The sequence below is a fragment of the Tachysurus fulvidraco genome, chromosome 9, assembly GCF_022655615.1.
Source record: "Tachysurus fulvidraco isolate hzauxx_2018 chromosome 9, HZAU_PFXX_2.0, whole genome shotgun sequence".
In the NCBI taxonomy this organism is placed as follows: Eukaryota; Metazoa; Chordata; class Actinopteri; order Siluriformes; family Bagridae; genus Tachysurus; species Tachysurus fulvidraco.
The window spans coordinates 3,756,329-3,779,151 of NC_062526.1; the positions used below are offsets into that span (position 1 = coordinate 3,756,329).

Below are 22,823 nucleotides of genomic sequence, written 5' to 3' on the forward strand. Positions count from 1 at the left end.
AGGACAAAAGACAGTGCAGGACGAAAGACAGTTCAGGGCAAAAGACAGTGCAGTACAAGAGACAGTAAGACAGTGCAGGACAAAAGACAAAAAGACAGAAAGACGGTGCAGGACTAAAGACAGTGCAGGAAAATAGACAAAAAGACAGTGCAGGACAAAAGACAGTGCAGGACAAAAAATACAAAAAATACAAGAACAATACACAAAAGACATTACACAAAAGCTGCACTGACCAGTGTAAATACTGTATGTTCAGACAATATTGGTACCTTTTTCCAGACGGCAGCAGGGTGAAGAGTGTGTGTGAGGGGTGTGTGGGGTGAGTGTGAGGGGTGTGTGGGGTGAAGAGTGTGTGTGAGGGGTGTGTGGGGTGAAGAGTGTGTGTGAGGGGTGTGTGGCGTGAAGAGTGAGTGTGAGGGGTGTGTGTGAGGGTGGAGTCAAGAGTGTGTGTTGAGGGGTGTGTGGGGTGAAGAGTGAAGTGGTGAGGAGTGTTGTTGGGTGAAGAGTGTGTGTTTGAGGGGTTGTGTGGGGTGAAGAGTGGTGGTGAGGGGTTGTGTGGGGGTGAATGAGTGAGTGTGAGGGGTTTGTGTGGGGTGAAGATGTGTGGTGAGGGGGTGTGTGGGGTGAAGATTGTGTGTTGAGGGGTGTTGTGGGGTGAAGAGTGAGTGTGAGGGGTGTGTGGGGTGAAGAGTGTGGTGAGGGGTGTGGGGGTGAAGAGTGAGTGTGAGGGGTGTGTGGGGTGAAGGTGAGTGTGAGGGGTGTGTGGGGTGAAGAGTGAGTGTGAGGGGTGTGTGGGGTGAGAGTGAGTGTGAGGGGTGTGTGGGGGTGAAGAGTGTGTCGTGCGGGGTGTGTGGGGTGAAGAGTGAGTGTGAGGAGTGTGTGGGGTGAAGAGTGTGTGTGTGAGGGGTGTGTGGGGAGAAGAGAGTGTGTTAGGGGGTGTGGGGTGAAGAGTGTGTTGTGAGGGGTGTGTGGGAAGAGTGTGTGTGAGGGGTGTGTGGGGTGAAGAGTGAGCGTAAAGGGTGTGTGGGGTGAAGAGTGTGTGTGAGGGGTGTGTGGGGTGAAGAGTGAGTGGGAGGGGTTTGTGGGGTGAAGAGTGTGTGTGAGGGGAGTGTGGGGTGAAGAGTGTGTGTGAGGGGAGTGTGGGGTGAAGAGTGTGTGTTAGGGTAGTGTGGGGTGAAGAGTGTGTGTGAGGGGAGTGTGGGGTGAAGAGTGTGTGTTAGGGTAGTGTGGGGTGAAGAGTGTGTGTGAGGGGGGTGTGGGGTGAAGAGTGAGTGTGAGGGGTGTGTGGGGTGAAGAGTGAGTGTGAGCGGCGTGTTGGGTGAGGAGTGCGTGTGAGCGGCGTGTTGGGTGAAGAGTGCGTGTGAGCGGCGTGTTGGGTGAAGAGTGTGTGTGAGGGGAGTGTGGGGTGAAGAGTGTGTGTGAGGGGAGTGTGGGGTGAAGAGTGAGTGTGAGGGGTGTGTGGGGTGAAGAGTGTGTGTGAGGGGTGTGTGGGGTGAAGAGTGAGTGTGAGGGGTGTGTGGGGTGAAGAGTGAGTGTGAGGGGTGTGTGGGGTGAAGAGTGAGTGTGAGGGGTGTGTGGGGTGAAGAGTGAGTGTGAGGGGTGTGTGGGGTGAAGAGTGTGTGTGAGGGGTGTGTGGGGTGAAGAGTGTGTGTGAGGGGTGTGTGGGGTGAAGAGTGTGTGTGAAGAGTTATTTTAAACTTCCACTTTCCTACGTTTGTTTAGCTTCGTGTGATAATAAACCACTCTGACAAGTACAAGAGTCCTCAGCTCTCAGAGGTCATGACCGCTGACTTATTCAAAAGCATCAGTACTGCTATTGAGGGAATTATGAGCTTCGGTGAAAGAATTATGTGCAGCTTTTATTTCTGTTCAGTCCGGGTTGTGTGATAAAGGCCATGATGGACTGTGGGAAACTCTGATAAAATTCCAGGTGCTGGCATGATCTCAGTTAGACTAAGTTATATTTAGGATTTCAGAGAGGATTTCTGGAAAACACATATGTAAGAATTGAATCATACGGAACAATTTCACCCATTTAGCCCAAATAAAAAAAATAAAAAAGAATATTAGCACGTTCGCCTCACACCTCCAGGGTTGGGGTTCGATTCCCGCCTCCGCCTTGTGTGTGTGGAGTTTGCATGTTCTCCCTGTGCCTCGGGGGTTTCCTCCGGGTACTCCGGTTTCCTCCCCCGGTCCAAAGACATGCATGGTAGGTTTATTGGCATCTCTGGAAAATTGTCCGTAGTGTGTGAGTGCGTGAGTGAATGAGAGTGTGTGTGTGCCCTACGATGGGTTGGCACTCCGTCCAGGGTGTATCCTGCCTCGATGCCTGATAACGCCTGAGATAGGCACAGGCTCCCCGTGACCCCAGTTCGGATAAGTGGTAGAAAATGAGTGAGAGAGAGTGTTCAGAAACTTCAGGTGACAAAATCTATTTTTTAAAGGTGAATTTTTTTATTTGTTTATGAAATTCTCTAACAAAACTGAAAGTTTTAGAATTCAATTAGAGAATACACAACATTAGGAGGACGTTAAGGACTTACAATTATTTTTTAAGAATCACTTTTTAAATTAATTTAATCACATTTCTTAATTAGGTCACTGGGATATACTTTTAATGTGAGCTAAAAGTGAGTTTATGTTACTGAAAGGTTTATGTGGCTGATGGTGCAGCGGTCCAGCCGCTGTGTTCTTAATCAGAAGGTCGGGGTTCAAGCCCACAAGGGTTCCTTGAGCAAGGCCCTTAACCTCACCTGCTCCAGGGGTGCCACATGATGGCTGACCTGCGCTCTGACCCCAGGCTCATAATAGCCTGTGATATGCGAAAACCATCACTTTAAACGAATTCCGAGTATGGGTCACTATACTTAGCCGTATGTCACGTCACTGAAAGGGGAAAGAAAACAGAAGGTGAGAGTTGCACTTCAGATATTCAGGAAATGAAAACAATGCAGATTCCTATTGAGCATGTGATTTTTTTAATATTACTACTACAATAAAGAACATAAATTAAATATCAGTGACTGTCAGTTCTCCAGACTCGCTGAACTCCGATGACGCACCGCAGCTTACAAACATGGCCACAGCAGACACACAAACACACACCTGCGTTCGATCAATCTTTTTTTGTCATTTGCTGATCTCTTGTTTTACATTTACGGCATTTAGCAGACACCCTTATCCAGAGTGCCCAGGAGCCCGGCTTGGTGGACATGGGATTCAAACTCATGACCTTCCAAACAGTAATCCAACACCTTAAACACTAGGCTACCACATCCCCTATCCTCATTTTGCTTGTCTGGGTTTTCTAACTTCTGCTTAAGTGTTGGTTTCGTAATTTTTAATTTCTTTGAAACATTCTCGTAAGTTGTTAATTCTACACGTTACAGTTCAGAGTTTAGAGATGACCTGTAATTTACATACTACATGAATGGCATATTTATAAATGTAATATCAGATGGAAACATAAATCACAGTAATATCGACATTTACATCTTCATCGAGATCAATTTAACGCAACATCTTCGATATTCCCATAGATTACATCATCATTACACTCTACTCCAAAGCATTTGTATAAGATTATTAAAATCTGTCTGTTCCTTTTCATGTTACGAATAGAGACCGGACCTTAAAAATTACACCAAACAGACCAATCAGGCTTTGCCACATGAGTGCATGCACCTACAGTATCAATGCACCTGTATTTCCCACAGACGTTTTCCATTGCTGTGAGATTTCACCATGTGGTTCTCACTGGTGATCCTCGTGGCTCTCTGTGCTGTGGGAAAACCAGAGGAAAACACAACACAGGGTCCAGGAAAAGAAGAAAAACTCATTGTTGCAAGGGGAAAACTGATGGTGAGGATTTTTATAGGGATTTTTTGTGCGTATGTTATGCTTCAGAATGATGTGTAATGGGGATATGCGTTACAGAAAATGTCTGTGAGCACCGCAGTGATCCGTGTGGTCAGTTACACCAAGGAAAATGATTATACGTCCCACTGTATTAATGTTTTTAGCTAATCGTGGTAGTTAAACCATGTCAGCTCTTTGAGACCAAGTGCTCTCAATGTAGCTTCATGCCAATATTGTTCTCTTTGTCCCTGTGTATTATTTACTGAAGCTCGAAATTGTAACTCGTGTGCCTTTTTTAACACGTATCTGTCTGCTAATCTGTCTTTTTATAACACGTATCTGTCTGCTAATGTTATTTTGTTTTCTCCTCCAAGGCTCCCAGTGTGGTGGGATGATCCATAAAGAAGATGCCTGAGCTCTATAAGTTCCTCATGGAGCATTGGGCACTGTAGTATCCTTACATAATAGCATGAATTAGCATAAAAATGGCTGCTAAGTTTCAAATACTCTGTAGTTTCAATTTGTGAGATTTTTCAGATGATGTTCCGCTTGAGTGAAAGTGATTTTAGAGTCGCGATGTTTAAACGCTTAAATGTACGCCGGATGTTTGCTTTAACCGGTTTGTAAAAGTCATAATCTGGAGTACGATTCAGGAGAAGACAAAAACCCACATCTTATCTTCTACAATGACAAGGATGAGGAGGTGAAGGTAAGATGAACTTCTTTTGAATGTATACCAGTTAATATCTTTTCTGTAGCCTGCTCAGGCACAACACTGTTTTTTTTTCCCTTACTGATGTGAAAGAGAGAGACAAGTCGTTATTTAAAGTCGTAATGCGTTTTATTTTCTAATCACGATTATTGATTACACAAATATGCAAATAAGTTAATAAGGTTAAACCAGAGTTTAGGAACATACAATTCCTTATTAACCCCGGGTAAACTCTTCACGTTACCATGAAATGACTAGCATTAAATTTGTCATCTCTTTCAATCAGAAAGTCTTTTTTTTTTCCTCCTCAGATTGTTCCACTGAAGAAGATGAAGGCTGATGAGATCTGTGATCTTCTGGACTCTCTTGGTTTCTACAAGAGGTCACAGAAAGGCGAGGATGTCCCTGAAGAATTTATGAACTTCCCCTTGAAGGCACCACGAGACGAACTCTGACCCCTGGTGGCCAACAGCTGCAATTGCATAAAGCGAAATGACGCCTGGGACCTCAAGGCCTCACAATCGGGTCAGGTTCTGGGCTGAGATAGCTTCAGCTTGGTGCAGCAGCTGTTTGCAACTAGTCAAATAAACATGATGAATTTCTTAATAAATGCCTTTGAAAATTTTCACATGGTGCTCTGATCAATCATGGCAAAGTGTTCGATGCAATTACATCCGTCTGAATGAAGCAGCTTCAACTTAGCATGGATAATGAGAAATTCTCTACAAGCCACTGATTCTGTCAAATCGGATGCCTTTAAACAAAGTGTCTAATTACCGCTGTCTGGAAACTGGAATGCTAACTGTTATATAGTTGGCACACTTAAGCTGAATACAGACAAGGCGCATGCAAAGCTAGCACTAATCCCCTGTCAGAGGGATTTAATCTGGTTAGCGTTTAGCCATCTGTCTCTAATCTAAGGCGACACAAGACACAGTCTCGAGGGGCGAAGTGCGGCATGGCTGAATGGTTCTGCTAGGCCACCATGCCAGTGTTTTACACCCCGATACCCCAGAATCTCAGGGTGGGTCTGGCACATGCCAGTAACGCCATATTTCTCAACAACAGAACAAGAGATAGCGGTTATCTTCATGGACATGGAGTTGTGAATGAAGGTGAGCCCTATTGTGAAGGTTGTGTCATTTTTTGCTTTACAGTAGCTATACCAAATTCTGGATCTTTCTGTAGTTTTCTGTATTTTTTTCTGGTTATGTTCAGTAATTATGGTTAATTATGGTTAAAATAGCACATTGGTTCATTTATGCTAACTGTGATTTCCAGAGTCTGAACCCTGATACCTGGTTGTTTGTTATTTATTTATTTATTTATTTATTTATTTATTTATTTATTTATTTATTTATTTGTATAGCGCTCTTTACAATAGACATTGTCTCAAAGCAGCTTTACAGAACATAAACATAGAACAGAAGGTAAACATAAGGAATAATATAAAGAATTAATATAATAAAAAATTCAAGATTATTAAAGGTTGTACACTTTAAGATTTTTTAATGCTTAAAATAGTTCCCCAGGGTGACTGAAACACAATCCTGGGTTATGTTGTTTGAGGTTTCACACTGCTCAGACTTTACCCGGGGTTAACAATGAACTCTGGCTCTTTATAATCTGACGTTTCTCACTGTATATTAACTTTGTGAACTTATTTGCATATTTGTTCTGCCAACATTTGTGATTGGATAAATCCTGCATGTTCCCTCGCTCTCGAGCAGGTATTGTTATCTTTCACAGCTTTCTAATCTTTTTAGGTCTTTTAAAGTTGACCAAGAGTTCGTTTATATCCATTTTCCGTTAATATTTCTATGTCATGTATTTCCCCTTCGTTACGGCGTGCACTTCCGTGGTGTTCAGTGTTTTAGCTCCTGATGCTAACTCCTGAACAGTTTTGCTATGTCCTGGTTTTCACACACTGATTGCGTGTTAAGCATCTAGTCGTGACACCGCACTGTTAATACTGTAGATCAGGGGTGTCAAACTCTGATCTCACCAAATTTGGTGTAATTATATTTGACCCACAAGATCATATCAGCTAGCCGCATGCTCCGCTGATACTACAAATCCCAGAATGCCTTGCCACTGTATTGACGCATAGTCACGAACAGCAAGTGCCCCTCATTCTATGTTTACAGTCGTTAACAACCATACTACAGTCACATCGGGCAAGTTAATTCCACCCTCCACAAAAATGGCCAAACGAAAGATGGACAATAGGAGCTCAAGACAGGTGGGAGGCAGATTGTCTGTTCACTAATATAAAGGACAGACCTGTTTGTCTTGTGTGCTAACGTGTCTTTAACGAAAGAATATAACATAAAACGACACTATGAAACGAAACATTATGAGAAGTATAAGGACCTGGATGTAAAGCAGAAGCTCCAGAAGGTGGAGGAGATGAAAAAAAGTCTGGTTTCCCGGCAGACTATGTTCATGAAAGCAAAATCTTATCACGATCTTTAGCTTTATCACTGTATACAGTACAACAAAATTTTGTGGGGCACTTGGGATATCATCATTTACATGAAAACATTTATGTGGAAAAAAACAACAACCTTTTTTGTAACAACAACCTTTTTTCTATGTATATATATATATATATATATATATATATATATATATATATATATATATATATATATATATATATATATAGCCCCTAGTAGACTAGGTAAAAATAGAAATATTATTACAATATAAATGTCATGAATATAAAATTCACGAGTCATATTGTCACGCTCCACAAAGACATGACAAAGACACTGAATATGGACACAACAAAACTGGCTCAAATTCTGAGGGAAAAGAGTTCAACACTGTGTCTTTAAATAGAAGGCTATTAGAATTAATTAGTGAATAAAATAAAAATTTTTATAAAAATAAAAAATCACAAAGAATATTCCTTCTGTCCTGCTGGTGATTGCACATATTGTTCAGACAGTGTGTAAGTTCTGAAAAGAGAAGGTCTGTCAACATCTTCATAACATTTACAGTTTACAGCCAGATTTCATCTGACCTGCCTCTACAGATGCTTCTCTACTTCAATATGTTCTTCTTCCCTTTCTGGTGGCTCTCTGAGATCGCCATGTTGGATTTAAAGGTATGTGTCTCGAGTCTTTCGATCTTAGTTTGTGTTTTAGAAAATGTGTTGAAATTTGTTTTAAGACTCTAAATGTATGTATGTATGTATGTATGTATGTATGTATGTATGTATGTATGTATGTATGTATGTATGTATGTATGTATTTATTTATTTATTTATTGTTAATCCCAGTTCACCCTATTGCCTGGATACTACCAGTGTCTGATGGTGGTTGGAATGATAATAATTAGCATACTTGAGGTTCTCCGTGTGTACCTCGGCTACGTTGGGAACCTGAAAGAGAAGGTAATATGAATATGCTTAAGGTAGAGTGTGTATTTTTATACAGTATGTGCTCTTCCGAATTCTTCAAATCTCTCTTCTACTGTAAGGTCCCAGAGCTTGCTGCTTTCTGGCTGATCTCTCTAGCCTTCCAACTGCCCATCCTTCTCTTCTTCCTCACTGATAAAGGCTTGCTGATCCTCCCTCTGGAGCGAGTAGTACACTGCCTGTATCTGGGCTTCCTCCTGTCTGAGGTGTTGTCTTCATTTGTTGCACTGAGGGTCATGTCACGGAAACTCGCTCTGCAATTCCACCTCGGGCAGTTCAGCAGGACTGTAGACACTTGCTCTGTGTTCAGCTTCTCTTGTGGACACAGGAGTGTGTTACCTCTGCTTCCTGTCAGAGACAAACAACCACAGTGATTAGATTTCCCAGCCTCACTGCGCAGTAATTAAACTCTTAAGGAACTTTAAAATGCTTCGACTCCAACAAGGTTTGGAATATTAGTTCATCTAGGGTTTCTTTATAGATACACCAACTTAAGAATTATTTTTATAAAATATAAAGGAAGGATTTCATGAAAAAAATCCTTAAATATTTTAAGGATGAACGCTAGGTGTCGCTGTAATCCAACCTAACCAGCTTTTTTTTTTTTTTTTTTGCTTTTCAGAAATGATACTGAATTTAAAATACAGGCGTCCCACAGTAATGTTACAGAGATTCAATGAAGATTTTTTTTTTTTTTTAATATTTTACAGAGATTTACAGGCGGACTGTTTTATTCATTCATTTATTTATTTATTTATTATTTTTATTTTTATTATTTCCCTTTTTTTTTTTTTTTTTTTACAAAAATCTGTTTTCTGTCATTTATCTATTCATTTAAACTACAAATCGAATTAACTTCGCATTTACAAGTTATGTATATATAATTAGTACAAATAACCTGTGGGTCGTATCTCCATGTTTATTTCTCCGTTTTGGAGAAAAGTACGGTATGTTTAGTGTGTAATACACTTAGTGGCCACATGGTGGAGCAAGAATCTAATTAGACTTCACAGGAAACACTGCTGCTTGTAAGCATTCATGGGATGACTCATCACACTGGTTCTCATGCGGCACACACACACACACACACACACACACACACACACACACACACACACACACACACACACACACAAACACGCACACAAACTGCAGTAGGGAATACCACTTGTGTCTTGTGTTAATCAGGGTAAAGCCTTTAGTAGTGTATGAGAGTGTCTCGATTTTTAAATACACATATATTCAAAGAAAAGAGACTGAACCTATTTTTTCTACAAAACCTTTTTTTCTCTTGTATTAATAGTTTTTCCTTTCTAAAGTCAATTAGAGTCGTTTAATAGCACAACGTTGCTGATTAATTTTCTCAATTTCACAAATTTCTATTAATACGCTTGTATTATTATATTATTATAACACGCTTCTATTACACTAAGAAGTATTGTTTTGTTTTGTTTTTTGTTGTTGTTGTTGTGTTTTATTTTATAGATAGGAACAACCTACACAATGGTTTGTATGGTGGATGCTCAACATAAGCCAGGGGAAAAACCAGATCATTTTTGATATAGAGAAAACTTTCACTGTAAACTTGGAACAGAGGTCAGAGGTCTTGAGATTAAGATACCCGTGATTAGAAAGTCTTCAGGACAGAGGGGTTGTTATGAGGTTGTGCTGTCATAAGAAAACTATCCACTGCGTTGGTCCACGTCATCGTTTATTTTCCTGTATTATTATTTTTGATTTGGTCCTATATCTGAATGCTGTGATTAAATTCTATTCTGACTGCACTGTACCAGCTACTGCTGCAGGCAGTGGTGTATATAAGTGAAGCTGGTGTTATGATATTCTGACAATGATGATGATGGTGATGATTATATGGTAGGTTTTGTTCTCTCCAACAATCATTTTGCCTTATCTGAGTTAGAAGCTGAACTCTGGAACGCTGCTGCTGCTGTTGTTCCAGATGTTCTGCTGTCTTTCATTTGCATTAACTTGTTAAATCCAGAGTTTTTCCCAGCTCTCTGTGTTGATAATGGAGGTTTTGTACTCAGGACATTGACAGAAACAAAAAAGCAGAAAGGTTAGTGAAACTTAATCATTCATTACAACAAAAATTATAATAAAATCCACTTATTGTATGCAGAAATGTTTATGTAGGTGATATGTGTCAAAGGAAGATCCACATAAATGCAGAACCCAAGCATGTCTTCTTCCCATAGTGCATACTGGTACCATCATATATACCAATATACATGATAAACTAAAATAAATGTAATTTATATCTCTGGTCATGTGACTCTTTATAACAAACACTCACTCACTCATTTTCTACCACTTATCCAAACTACCTCGGGTCATGGGGAGCCTGTGCCTATCTCAGGATACACCCTGGACAGAGTGCCAACCCATCGCAGGGCACACACACACACACACACACACTCCGGACAATTTTCCAGAGATGCCAATCAACCTACCATGCATGTCTTTGGACCGGGGGAGGAAAACGGAGTACCCGGAGGAAACCCCCGAGGCACGGGGAGAACATGCAAACTCCACACACACAAGGTGGAGACGGGAATCGAACCCCCAACCCTGGAGGTGTGAGGCGAACGTGCTAACCACTAAGCCACCTATAACAAACACATGAAATTAATACAACTTGTAATTTGAATACTATAGTTTTGCATTTCATTGACAAATACATCAACCTGCATTGCATCCCAGATCCACAACTGGTGTGTGGTGGCTTTAAAAGGCCTTTAATCACACCAGTGACTGAAGTGAACCTGGAGCAGTTGTTTAAAAAAGTCAGCATGTGTGACAAAATGTCCATTTTTTTACCTAAACATAAATGTTGCAGCTAAAACTCATGGGTGTAATTGTATTATTTACACCTGTACAGGTACAAAAATCGGACCGGCATTTATATAGAAATCAATTCTTCTTGCTCAGTCTTTATTATTCTCTGTGTGTGTGTGAGAGAAAGAGGGAGATAAAATATATCTTCCTAATTACAATATTACAGCTGTACCAGCCTCCGGTTATGGCTCCTTTAAAGGTTTTTAATGAGCACTTTGGGGCTCTGTTGGAACTGTTGAAGCACCTGAAACAATCCACCCATGAGCAAGACGCGTTCTCTGAAATTGCTTTAGGGAACAATAGGGTTGGCAGATATTTTCCTTTTCTATAATAAAGTCGAAATAAACAGATCCATATATAGGTGATGGGGTGGTCTATTTTTCCCTCTATACAATGTATGACATTTTTAAATACACCGACCAGACATAACATTAAAAACAATGAGAGGTGAAGTGTGGAGATAAGATCATCTGATCCGATCCCAGACGAGCCACGTTAACATGATTGCTGAAAATATGAAGCTGGCTCTGATAGAAAGGTGTCAGAAAACACAGAGAAATGCAGCTTGCCATAGTACGGAGCTTCGTACTGTAGCTGTAGGCTGGTCAGAGTGACCATGCTGTCTTCTGTACACTGCTGAAAGCTCCTACAATGGGCATGTAAGCATCAGAACCGCACCAAAGAGCAAGGAAAGAAGGATGCCTGGTCTGAATCATGTTTTCTTTAACATCATTTGGACAGATGGATGCATGTGCACCATTTACCTGTGGAAGAGATGGCATCTGGATGGGCTATGAGAAGAATGTGTCTCAGCAGAAGCAGTGTGATCCTCTGGCCAACGTTCTGCTCAAACCTTGAGTTCTGCTTTCATGTGAATGTTACTTTGACACGCACCACCAAACTAAACACTGTCATAGACGAAGTACTGTACACTCCTTCATACCAACATTATTCCCTAATGCTAGTGTCCTACTTTAGCAGATCATTCTCCTTGCAAATCTCACCCTGAAATTTTTTAGTGAAAAAAATCCAAGTGCTCAAAAATCCGACCAAGCATCTGTGGGATGTCTTGGACAAACAAGTCCAATCCATAAAGCCTCCACATCACACTTTACAGGACTTAAAGGATTTGCTGCTGATATGTTGGTGTCGGGTTCCACAACAGTCCATGCATCAATTCTCAATTCTGACCGGTCTGAAGGTTCTGATTCATTTTCTAGAGCAGCAGATGTGAGTAGTTCTGGCTATGAAGCTCTTGGCTACTAATTCTCTTAATCTCTCAAGACAAATATTCAATCCTTGATTATTTAACATGTATGGAAGGTGTCTCCAGTCTCAGTCAGTATTTTCTGGTTTCTTGGTAACAGAATGTTGTTTGTTTTTTTTTTCTCTCTCTCTCTTTTGTTCAACTGAGAGATCTGCTATGACCTGAAATATAACAGGAACGAACCCGCTTCGAAGATGTTCCACGGCATTAAATGCAACTCTAAATCGATCGATTTTTTAATAAATAAAAAACGTAGCATCGTCGAATCGCCGCAGCGTATTCCATATTTGAGGTGGTTAAAGATCACTCGACGACTTTCCTATAACATCGTGCCTCGTTTGTGTCTCGTTCCTTCGTTGTTAACAACTTCATTCATTGTTAATGTCAGAATTCATTATAAAACTGAAATTTTTGGACACCAAAAAAAAAAGATTAAAAAGTGTCTCGCAAAAGGGAATCCCATCTATAGGATTGCAGGCATATTACAGAAAGAAACTAAAGTGTAATCATATTTCTCTCCTGGGTAAGTAACCATGAGACCTCATCCCCTGTGGCCTCTCATGGCCAGAGTTTAATGACTTTGCCCTCCATCACTTGGAAAGAGATAGTCGGGAAAGAGAGAAAGGAGGAGAGAGAAAGAGAGAGAGAGAGAGAGAGAGAGAGAGAGAGAGAGAGAGAGAGAGAGAGAGAGAGAGAGAGAGAGAGAGAGAGAGAAGCAGCAGACTTGGGAATGGAAATGCACTCTAGAGATCAGGGCTCTTCTATACCCAGACCTTGTATAGTGAGATAAATTAATCCATTTTGAGCAGGGAGAAAATGAGATGAAATTGAACAGCACTAGCACACTAGAACATACTGGATCACTACAGCTAGAAGCCTTGCACTCCCTGGTTACAGGATATTGTGTGTATTCCAGCATAGTGATTTTAAATGGCTTTGTAGGAGTCTGTAATTTGTTTCCTAGCCACTCATTTTCTTCAAGTATTTTTTTTCTAGGTCTGTCATTCTGTAGCCTGTATGTCAAGTATGATGTAGGCAGAGAGAGGATTCACTGGGAAACATGTGGAGAAAACGTGGAGCTCATGTTTTATAAAGCAGTCAGTGATGAGAAGTCCGGAGACAGTGATCAGGAGTCAGGAGTCAGAGATCAGGAGACAGTGAGCAGGAGTCAGGAGACAGTGAGCAGGAGTCAGGAGTCAATAGTCAAAGATCAGGAGACAGTAATTAGGAGTCAGGAGACAGTGATCAGGAGTCAGAGATCAGGAGTCAGGAGACAGTGATCAGGAGTCAGAGATCAGGAGTCAGAGATCAGGAGACAGTGATCAGGAGTCAGAGATCAGGAGTCAGGAGACAGTGATCAGGAGTCGGAGATCAGGAGTCAGAGATCAGGAGACAGTGAGCAGGAGTCAGAGATCAGGAGTCAGAGATCAGGAGACAGTGAGCAGGAGTCAGAGATCAGGAGACAGAGATCAGGAGTCAGAGATCAGGAGTCAGAGATCAGGAGACAGAGATCAGGAGACAGTGAGCAGGAGTCGGAGATCAGGAGTCAGAGATCAGGAGACAGAGATCAGGAGTCAGAGATCAGGAGTCAGGAGACAGAGATCAGGAGACAGAGATCACTAGTCAGAGATCAGGAGACAGGAGACAGAGATCAGGAGACAGGAGACAGAGATCAGGAGTCAGAGATCAGGAGACAGAGATCAAGGGTCAGTGATTAGGAGTCAGTGATCAAGAGTTAGAGATCAGGAGACAGAGATCAGGAGTCAGAGATCAAGGGTCAGAAATCAGGAGTCAGAGATCAGGAGACAGAGATCAAGGGTCAGTGATTAGGAGTCAGTGATCAAGAGTTAGAGATCAGGAGACCGAGATCAGGAGACAGAGATCAGGAGTCAGAGATCAAGGGTCAGAAATCAGGACTCAGAGATCAGGAGTAAGTTATCAGGAGTCAGTGATCAGGAGTCAGTAGTTTATCAGGAGTCAGTGATTAGGAATCATGTGTTAGTGATCAGAAGTCAATAAGTTATCAGGAGTAAGTGATCAGGAGTCAGGAGTTTATCAGGAGTAAGTGATCAGGAGTAAAGACTCAGTGACCAGGAGTAAATGATGATGATGACAGAGAGGTGATAGAAAGTATGTCATCCCTTTCATTGTCTCTATCACCGGTCAATCACAGCAACACTAGCCCATCATTTGCTTCTGTGAGCACTTGTATTTGGAAAAGTGCAGATATCACTTTACTCTAAGTATGGTACGTGGACCTGGGATGTAGCATGAGCGTGAGCAGCTTCCAGTGACATGAGTGACATCACAGCATTCCCTTTGTACAACCCAGTACAGTACGATCCAGTAGCATTCAAATGTTTGTTGTTTATTACGGATGTATGGATTTTTGGTTTAAAGCATCCCAAAGAGAACGTGCCATTAATGCATTGTGACCAAATGAGAAATTTAACCTGATCATTTGACCAGACATTTCCAACACTATATAAAATTTAAAATGTGAACTCTCCACTGGGAACGAGAGCCTGACGGATGTCATCAGATGGACGGCTTCATTTCATGTTGACACTTTGCTGATAGATCTTGCTTGAAGGACTGATTGCAGCCTGTTCCACATGAGACTGAATTGATCAGCAAGTAAAAAGACGACATTGTTAGTTAGAGACTTGTGTTTATGTACAGATGATGGAGAATGGAGAGAAGTGAAGAATCATTTTGTAGGTTGTTCTATAAAAAGTTCACTTCAGTTATGGTGTTATGTTCATTCATTCATTCATTCATTCATTTCCTACCGCTTATCCGAACTACCTCGGGTCACGGGGAGCCTGTGCCTATCTCAGGCGTCATCGGGCATCGAGGCAGGATACACCCTGGACGGAGAGCCAACCCAGCGCAGGGCACACACACACTCTCATTCACTCACACTCACACACTACGGACAATTTTCCAGAGATGCCAATCAACCTACCATGCATGTCTTTGGACCGGGGGAGGAAACCGGAGTACCCGGAGGAAACCCCCGAAGCACAGGGAGAACATGCAAACTCCACACACACAAGGCGGAGGCGGCAATCAAACCCCCAACCCTGGTGGTGTGACGCGAACGTGCTAAACACTAAGCCACCGTGCCCCTTCGTCATGCCCCCCCCCCCCCCCCGGTGTTATGTTAAAATGTTTAAATCAAACCCATTTCTGCTCTCTGAGATGCTCTAAGTGCTTGTTCATAAGCATGTAAAATTTATAGCCGTTTATCTTCAACCACTCCAACTGTCCTTGTAAAAAGGGTTTAAAAACGGAGACTCATTAAGTTCTGGTTTTAAAATTAGACTTAAAGTACCCAAATTCTGCCAGACTGCAACCGTCATGCCCTTCACGCTTCCTGCAGAGCTTTTCTGTTTGGTGAAATTAACTTTCAAGAAGTCGACCCATGAGAATGTTGAACAGAACTCCTATCTGAAGTCTAGAGCACTCTCTCCTGTAATCACAGCATGAGCCTCCTCCTTAACGTAACGCAATTCAGAAATCCTTTCCCTCCTGACCAGCAGACTTCATTTCATTTAGCAAGAGATGTATTTGGTCTCATTTATCTTGCTGCATTTGCCTTGCCAGCACTGCCAAGCCCTCAATTTAGAGAATCACATTTTCAATTTGTCTGACCGTCAGTGTCGGGGGCGGCGAGGAGCGGTGATCTGAGCCGCTGCAGGTGGTGGCAACGTGGCTCGGGACATTGATGAATATGGCTCAGCACTGGTGTGGCTTTAATCTCAAGGCTTTTTCTGACAGCAGTAGTGAGAGAGCGTGCAAAAGAGCGGCTTGGCCTGTTAACGAACTGGATTTGGTATTAATGACTTCAGCTTCGGTGTGAATCCAGCCTTTAATACACCAAGCTAGAGCTTCAATTTCACGACAATGAGATTTGTGTAGCGGGATTTCGCTTTGTCTCTATTAAAAGTTTATTCTGCAGTCCTGTTTGTTAGAGGCAAGAGGGAATAGATTCGATTTATATTATGGTGCAGGGGAAATCGGTCGGCGTAAAACGGTTAATAAGAGAGAGGAATTGGTTGCGTGGCTTGTAGCAACAAAAATGTAAAAGAAAAAAATACGGAAAAAAAAAACGAAAGAGTTTTTCCTCGCTATCTTTTCCATGTATCGATTTCATTTCGGTTAAATTGGAAAAAAAAAAAGCATTCTACTTGTTACGGTATCCAATGTTTTGGCCAGTATTCGGTGATTTCAATCTCAAATAGCTGAAGAAATGGAACTTGGACTATTGAGCTATCGCATTTTTACTGTAGAGGAAAAACGTCCAGCATTTCTTAGTGGATGTACAGTCCTGAAACCTGGACCTGAGCCACATATTAATGAGAACTTTGTCACCAGTTAGCATCTGCTCCAGTGTTTCAGAGCTGGGGTTTGTAGCAGGCACAAGGACAAAATGAGATGAGTGTGACATTTCATATTAAGGTATACAAGGACGGTGCGCTGTGGTACTGTTATTTTATTTATTCTCCTGCCATGACTTGGGAAGAGTAGAGAAGAGTCTCTCCAATTCATATCCAAAGGAAATGTTTTTTCCTTTTCTAAAGTGGGCCTTGGAATCCCAGCTTGAGAATCCTGGGGCATCTAGAGATTTACCAGCTCCAGTTAGACTCTGCGATACTAAAGAGGAGATCTTTAGTATCTGACATCTGTCAGACTGTATCACCCATATGAGGATGGGTTCGACCTTTGAGTCCGGTTCCTCTCTACGTTTCTTCCTTTACCATCTAAGGGAGTTTTTCCTTGCCACTGCTGCCTGAATCACCTCAGACTTGCTCATTGGGGATAAATACATACATAAATACATACATAAGTAAATACATTGTGAACTAAATCTATCTAATATGAATCTTGAATTTTGCATTCTAATTGCATTCATCTATATTATTCTTTATATTAACGTTTTGTTCTGTGTTTATGTTCTGTTATGTTCTGTTTTGAGACGATGTCAGTTGTAAAAAAAAAAAAGCGCTATACAAATAAACTTGAATTAAATCAGAGGTGGGATGTGACGAGTTACATTTACTCCGTTACGTTTACTTGAGTAAGTTTTTGAAAAAATTATACTTCTAGGAGTAGTTTTAAATCACTAGACTTTTTACTTTTACTTGAGTAGATTTGTGAAGAGGAAACTGTACTCTTACTCCGCTACATCAGGCTACAATGAGCTCGTTACTTTTCTTTTTATCTCTTTTCTATTCTACGCATCAATTTTAATTTTTTTTTTTTTTTTTTTTTTTTTTTGACAGAGAGAAACGTCCGCTAAGGCTCTACCACATGACTGTGTTTCACCAATCAAACGTAGTTGTGCGGTCTCGTCACGTTACCGTACTCGATCTCAGCGGCGGGACGGGTTAGTTAGCAACACGAACCGTCGGCAATGCAGACGGTGAAGTTTAATACTGACGTGACTGAGTGATTTTTTGGTGAAATAGTTTGTTTCTGCATGTTTTCACACACGCACACACATGTTTTACGTTGACCGGTGTGCAGTTTTCTGTTCAGCATGCCTGGTATGAAATGTGTGTGTTTCCTTCTGTTGTTCTGTCACTGGAGACCCACACACACACACACACACACACACACACACACACACACACACACACACACACACACACACACACACACACACACACACACACACACACAGTTTATGAGAATTTATAGGCTGCCTCATTCTAGTTCTGCCTGGTAAAAAAGTATAAAGGTTCGGAAATTTGTGTTACTCGTGCGTATTTATTTATTTATTTATTTATTTATTTATTTATTATTTTATTTATTTTATTTATTAAGTACTTGAATTGACCTGAATTATTTAAATTTACGCTATTTTGTAACTAATTCATTTAAATTAATTTTATTGATCGGATGAGCCATAATTTGCCTAAAGATTATTTTGTATTTTTGTCTGCCTGATTGTTGTCTTGTGTTAAAAAATAAATCAGACGTTACTCAACAGTTACTCGGTACTTGAGTAGTTTTTTCACCAAGTACTTTTTTACTCTTATTCAAGTAATTATTTGGATGTCTACTTTTTACTTTTACTTGAGTCATATTATTCTGAAGTAACAGTACTTTTACTTGAGTACAATTTTTGGCTACTCTACCCACCTCTGAATTAAATTATAGATAAATAAATTGAATTAAAGATAAATCCGTTTCCTGGTATATACACCGGTTTTGGTCATTCAGTGTCCACTGTACTTATGTGACAGGAGTGTACTCGGTTGACCCGTTTTACTGTTGTACAAATCTGAACCAATCTGCCTCAAGATTCGACGTGCTGTGTTGCGTTTCTGCTCACCACTAGTATAAATAGTGGTTGCTTCATTGTGATCCAGTGTAACCATTCTCCTCTGACCTGCAGGCAATGTTTCATTTGTTTAACCCTTTTAACCAGTACTGTATATCCATGCTGGTGGAATGGAAATGGACTTATGTTACATTTTCAATCAGTATAAAGAATCAAATGATCGTCTGGCTGTGATTCTGATCTAAAAATTCAGTCAGGACTTACATAGACAAAGATCTACAGGTTTTAGCTGCTTTTTTAGATGAACAAGCATCTCAGAGAGCAGAAATGGGGTTGCTATCATCATTTCATTTAATAATAGAAACATTTGTGTGTAAAAAAAACCCAAATGAACAGGTCCTGTTTTTCGGGGACTGTAAAAATATTGAAATGAAAATACTGTATTTAACGGAAATACTGATGAAACCTGACAAATTCTTAAAGCTCTGAAAAAGTGTCTACTTTCACACGAGCCATTAAAGCACCGCGGTGGACTATTTTTTAGAATACATAATAATTCCGACCACTGTATGTGTAATATTTCCCACTATGTCACTTTATGACATTTATGACACTTTTTCCACATAACAGTTGTATCACCCAGATGAGGGTTTTTTTTTTGAGTCTGGTTCCTCTCAAGGTTTCTTCCTCTTCCTCGTCGTCTCAGGGGGTTTTACTCACCAGCGCCATCTCTGGTTTGCCCTTTAGGAATAGACTTGTGTCATTTATATCCTGAATTGCTCATTTGTTTGCGTTTCTTGGTTTTTTTTTTTTTTTGATCATTCGCATCACGTCGCTGCTACACGATTGGCTGAAATGCAGTTGTGTGACTTGTAAGATCTCAAACACCAACACATTACCTCCACTGGCTTCCTGTAGCTGCCCACATCAGATTTAAAACACTGATGCTTTGCTACAAGGCCAAAAAAACAGAGCAATTCTCTTACGTCAAAGCTCTTATCACACTCCACACCTCACCACACTCCCACAGATCCTCTAGCATCATCTGCTCGACTGATTCCACCATCTCTCAGGGTACGACGAAGGCCTGCATTATGATTCTTTTCTGTTCTGGCACCTGGATACTGGATTAAACTTACCCTAGATGTCCGAAACAGTCGAGTCACTGGTTGTATTTAAATGACATCTAAAGACCTAAATCTTTTTTGAAGCATGTTCAGAAAAATAAGGAAAGTATAAAAAGTTGAGGCATAAAAAGTTCAAACAAACTGCTGTTTGCTGCCAACAGGGAAATCGCTGTCCCATGGCGTAAATCAGAAAAAATCAATAGATTTAAATCAGATTAGATTAGTATTAGCTTTGTCATTGCACATGGGTAGAAGAAGGCAAAGAAAGGCAAAGCAGTAGTGAAGTATAGACTTAAACATATATATATGTATATGAATGTACAGAAATACATGCAGTGATTTATTGCAGTTCCGCAGGGCTTATCAGTGGGATATTACCATCAGTAGGGGGTTAAAAAGTTGAAGAGAGCAATAAGGAGATTGCTGTGGGGTAATGCTGTTCCATAACCCTCTTGTCTTGGATTGCAGGCACCTGAACATCTTCCCAGCGGGTAGGAGGCTGTTTGTGACGTGTCTGACGATGCTGCAAGCTTTAATATTGTCATCTTAGCACTGAGATAAATTAGTCCAAATGAATCCTTTAAAAAAAATTCAACCTTGTAAATAGTGCAGTAAAAAAAAAAAAAAAAAAAACCCAGACAGAATCTAAAAACTAATTTTACAGATAATTTCCCATCGCTTCGTAATTTATCCAGACAAAAACTCAATAACCATTCAGGATCTAGCAGCTGTGATGCTAGCATTAATACTAGTATTATTATCATTGATTTTATGTCCGATTCAGGATGCTGAGAGTATCTTGATCTTGTTGTGACACATCATCGCAGTAGCAATCATCCGTTTTCTCTCTCTCTCTCTCTCTCTCTCTCTCTCTCTCTCTCTCTCTCTCTCTCTCTCTCTCTCTCTCTCTCTCTCTCTTTCTCTCTCTCTTTCTTTTTCTCAAGCCCTCTGGCTTGGCTTCAGTTCTCTGTTACAGATATAACCTGCTTCATTCCTGTTCAGCCTACTCTGCATTTTACTCGGCCAAGCTTCACACGATACTCGGGCATAAGGAAATGTTTCATAATATATAAACTAAGTAGTGGGAATAAATCACAAATTACAGAACTGACTACAACTGCGACTCAAAAAACACGGCCAAGTTCGGCCAAGAACACGGCACGGTGTATAACGGTATTTCCGATTAAGTATACTAAAAACAACTTAACTTAAACTTACAAACAGTGAATGGTTTAGATGTATGAAAAGGTTTGTTGTTTTAGACACCTTAACATTTAATTTTGACGTGACGTGACACACGGCTAAGTACGGTGACCCATACTCAGAATTTGTTCTCTGCATTTGACCCATCCAAAGTGCACACACACACACACAGCAGTGAACACACACACATCGTGAACACACACCAGGAGCAGTGGGCAGCCATTAATGCAGTGGGCAGCCATTAATGCTGTGGCGCCCGGGGAGCAGTTGGGGTGTTCGGTACCTTGCTCAAGGGCACCTCAGTCTCTGCCGGCCCGAGACTCCAACCCACAACCTTAGAATTACGAGTCAGATTCTCTAACCATTAGGCCACGACTTGTTGTTGTTGTTGTTGTTGTTGTTGTTGTTGTTGTTGTTGTTGTTGTTTTAATTATTGTCACTGAAACTTCTGAACCTTCTGGTAAATTCTGCAGACAAAATTTGGGCTTTCCAAAGCTCCAGCGATTTTCCACCATCTTAGATTTAGTCAAAGAACTGTTTCTTGCTACCCCTCCTACTGTACAAATTTCAGGAGCTAACTCAGCCACTGAAGAGTTTCTAAGTGCCGGTCCCAAGCCTGGATAAAATTGGAGGGTTGTGTCAAGAAGTGTGTAAAACTTTTCGAAAAAACAGCCGAAAGACCCAATAACGACATTTACTTCTTGATATTTACTTGATGTACTTATATAATGTAACAGGATATTTAGACACTGAAATGTTTGTTAACAATGGAAAGTTGAATAGCAATACGTTGTGTCTTCCAAATCTCTGGAGCATAAAATTAAAAAAAAAAAAAGAAAACGTGATAGCAAACACCCTCGCTCTCTCTGATGAAACATGCCACGGCTCTTACAATGTTCATTTGGATGTTGGACATTTGTTTAATATTCGTTTGATGGGTCTGCTCACTTGTGGTCTATTTATCTAAAGTTCACTTAGCACTGATGCATTTTGTATTCATGGTCATTAGAAGTCGTAAAAGCACTTTTAATGTCATCCGAGTTCTTTTGCCAAACTCTGAAGTCAGTTCCATTGCCATTGCCATCACAAGACCTCCGGTTAATGCTCGTGCTGCACGTCCCGGAGGCAGCAAAGCTATTCAGAGAGCCGTCACGCTTTACGCTGAATTACAGGAGCCGTTTTGCCGTCCTGTGAGTCGGACGAAACGCGGCGGCACTTTCCTCGGCACCCATAAAAATTCGTAGCAGAGTAAATAATTGAACTATGGTGAGATAAAACTTGGATGCATTATTCAGATCTACACAAATTCACAGCTTGGAAATTGTCATTTAGTGCAAATGATGGTGTTATACTTTACAGTGGGCTGGAAAGAAATGTTTATAGTGATAGCTAACTGGCATTTTGGCTCTATACTGTAAAAAATTCATCATCTCAAGTTAAATAATAGCTGCTTTATGTTTTTCTGAGCTGTTTTAAGGGCTTTTTGCAGAAATATTACTATCATGCTTGTTGTTAAACCACGAACAGGGAGCTGCTTAAATAATGGTGCATAAGTAAGGAATAAAATACAAATAATTCCACTGTAATATCTTCTTCGTAAGACATTTTTTTCCCTCTCATACTACATCAATTTACCAATAAGTATATAAATTTTAATAAAAATAATACAAATATTAATAATAAAAAAAATAACAATAAAAACTATAAATAATAAAAATAAAATATAAAATAAAATAAATAAAATAATAAAAATATAAATAAAAATAAAAATAATAAAAATAAGTTTATAAATTTTTCACAGGTTATACATTCATTCATCTCGGGTCACGGGGAGCCTGTGCCTATCTCAGGCGTCATCGGGCATCGAGGCAGGATACACCCTGGACGGAGTGCCAACCCATCGCAGGGCACACACACACTCTCATTCACTCACACACTCACACAATCTTTCCAGATATGCCAAACAACCTACCATGCGTGTCTTTGGACTTGGTCTTTGTTTTGCACAAAGACCATGGTGTAGCAGCTTGGCAGTGCTGGGATTTGAACTTGTGGCCTTCAAATTTGTAGTCTGAAGTCTTAAC

The 22,823-nt window shown here is 40.7% G+C and overlaps 2 protein-coding genes across 2 annotated transcripts; both read left to right on the forward strand.

Moving 5' to 3' along the window:
• The first annotated feature begins 3,701 nt into the window (after positions 1-3,701).
• On the forward strand, positions 3,702-5,198 carry selenoe (selenoprotein e). The gene is made up of 4 exons (XM_027162931.2): positions 3,702-3,861; positions 4,233-4,309; positions 4,489-4,567; positions 4,882-5,198. The coding sequence occupies exons 1-4, from the start codon at positions 3,745-3,747 to the stop codon at positions 5,023-5,025; spliced, it is 417 nt and encodes a 138-aa protein (XP_027018732.1). The 5' UTR covers positions 3,702-3,744; the 3' UTR covers positions 5,026-5,198.
• A 357-nt stretch (positions 5,199-5,555) lies between these two features.
• On the forward strand, positions 5,556-8,368 carry zgc:112294 (transmembrane protein 17A). The gene is made up of 4 exons (XM_047819061.1): positions 5,556-5,685; positions 7,576-7,682; positions 7,857-7,970; positions 8,057-8,368. Exons 1-4 carry the CDS (start codon positions 5,556-5,558, stop codon positions 8,366-8,368), a joined length of 663 nt encoding a protein of 220 aa, XP_047675017.1.
• Positions 8,369-22,823: the final 14,455 nt, after the last annotated feature.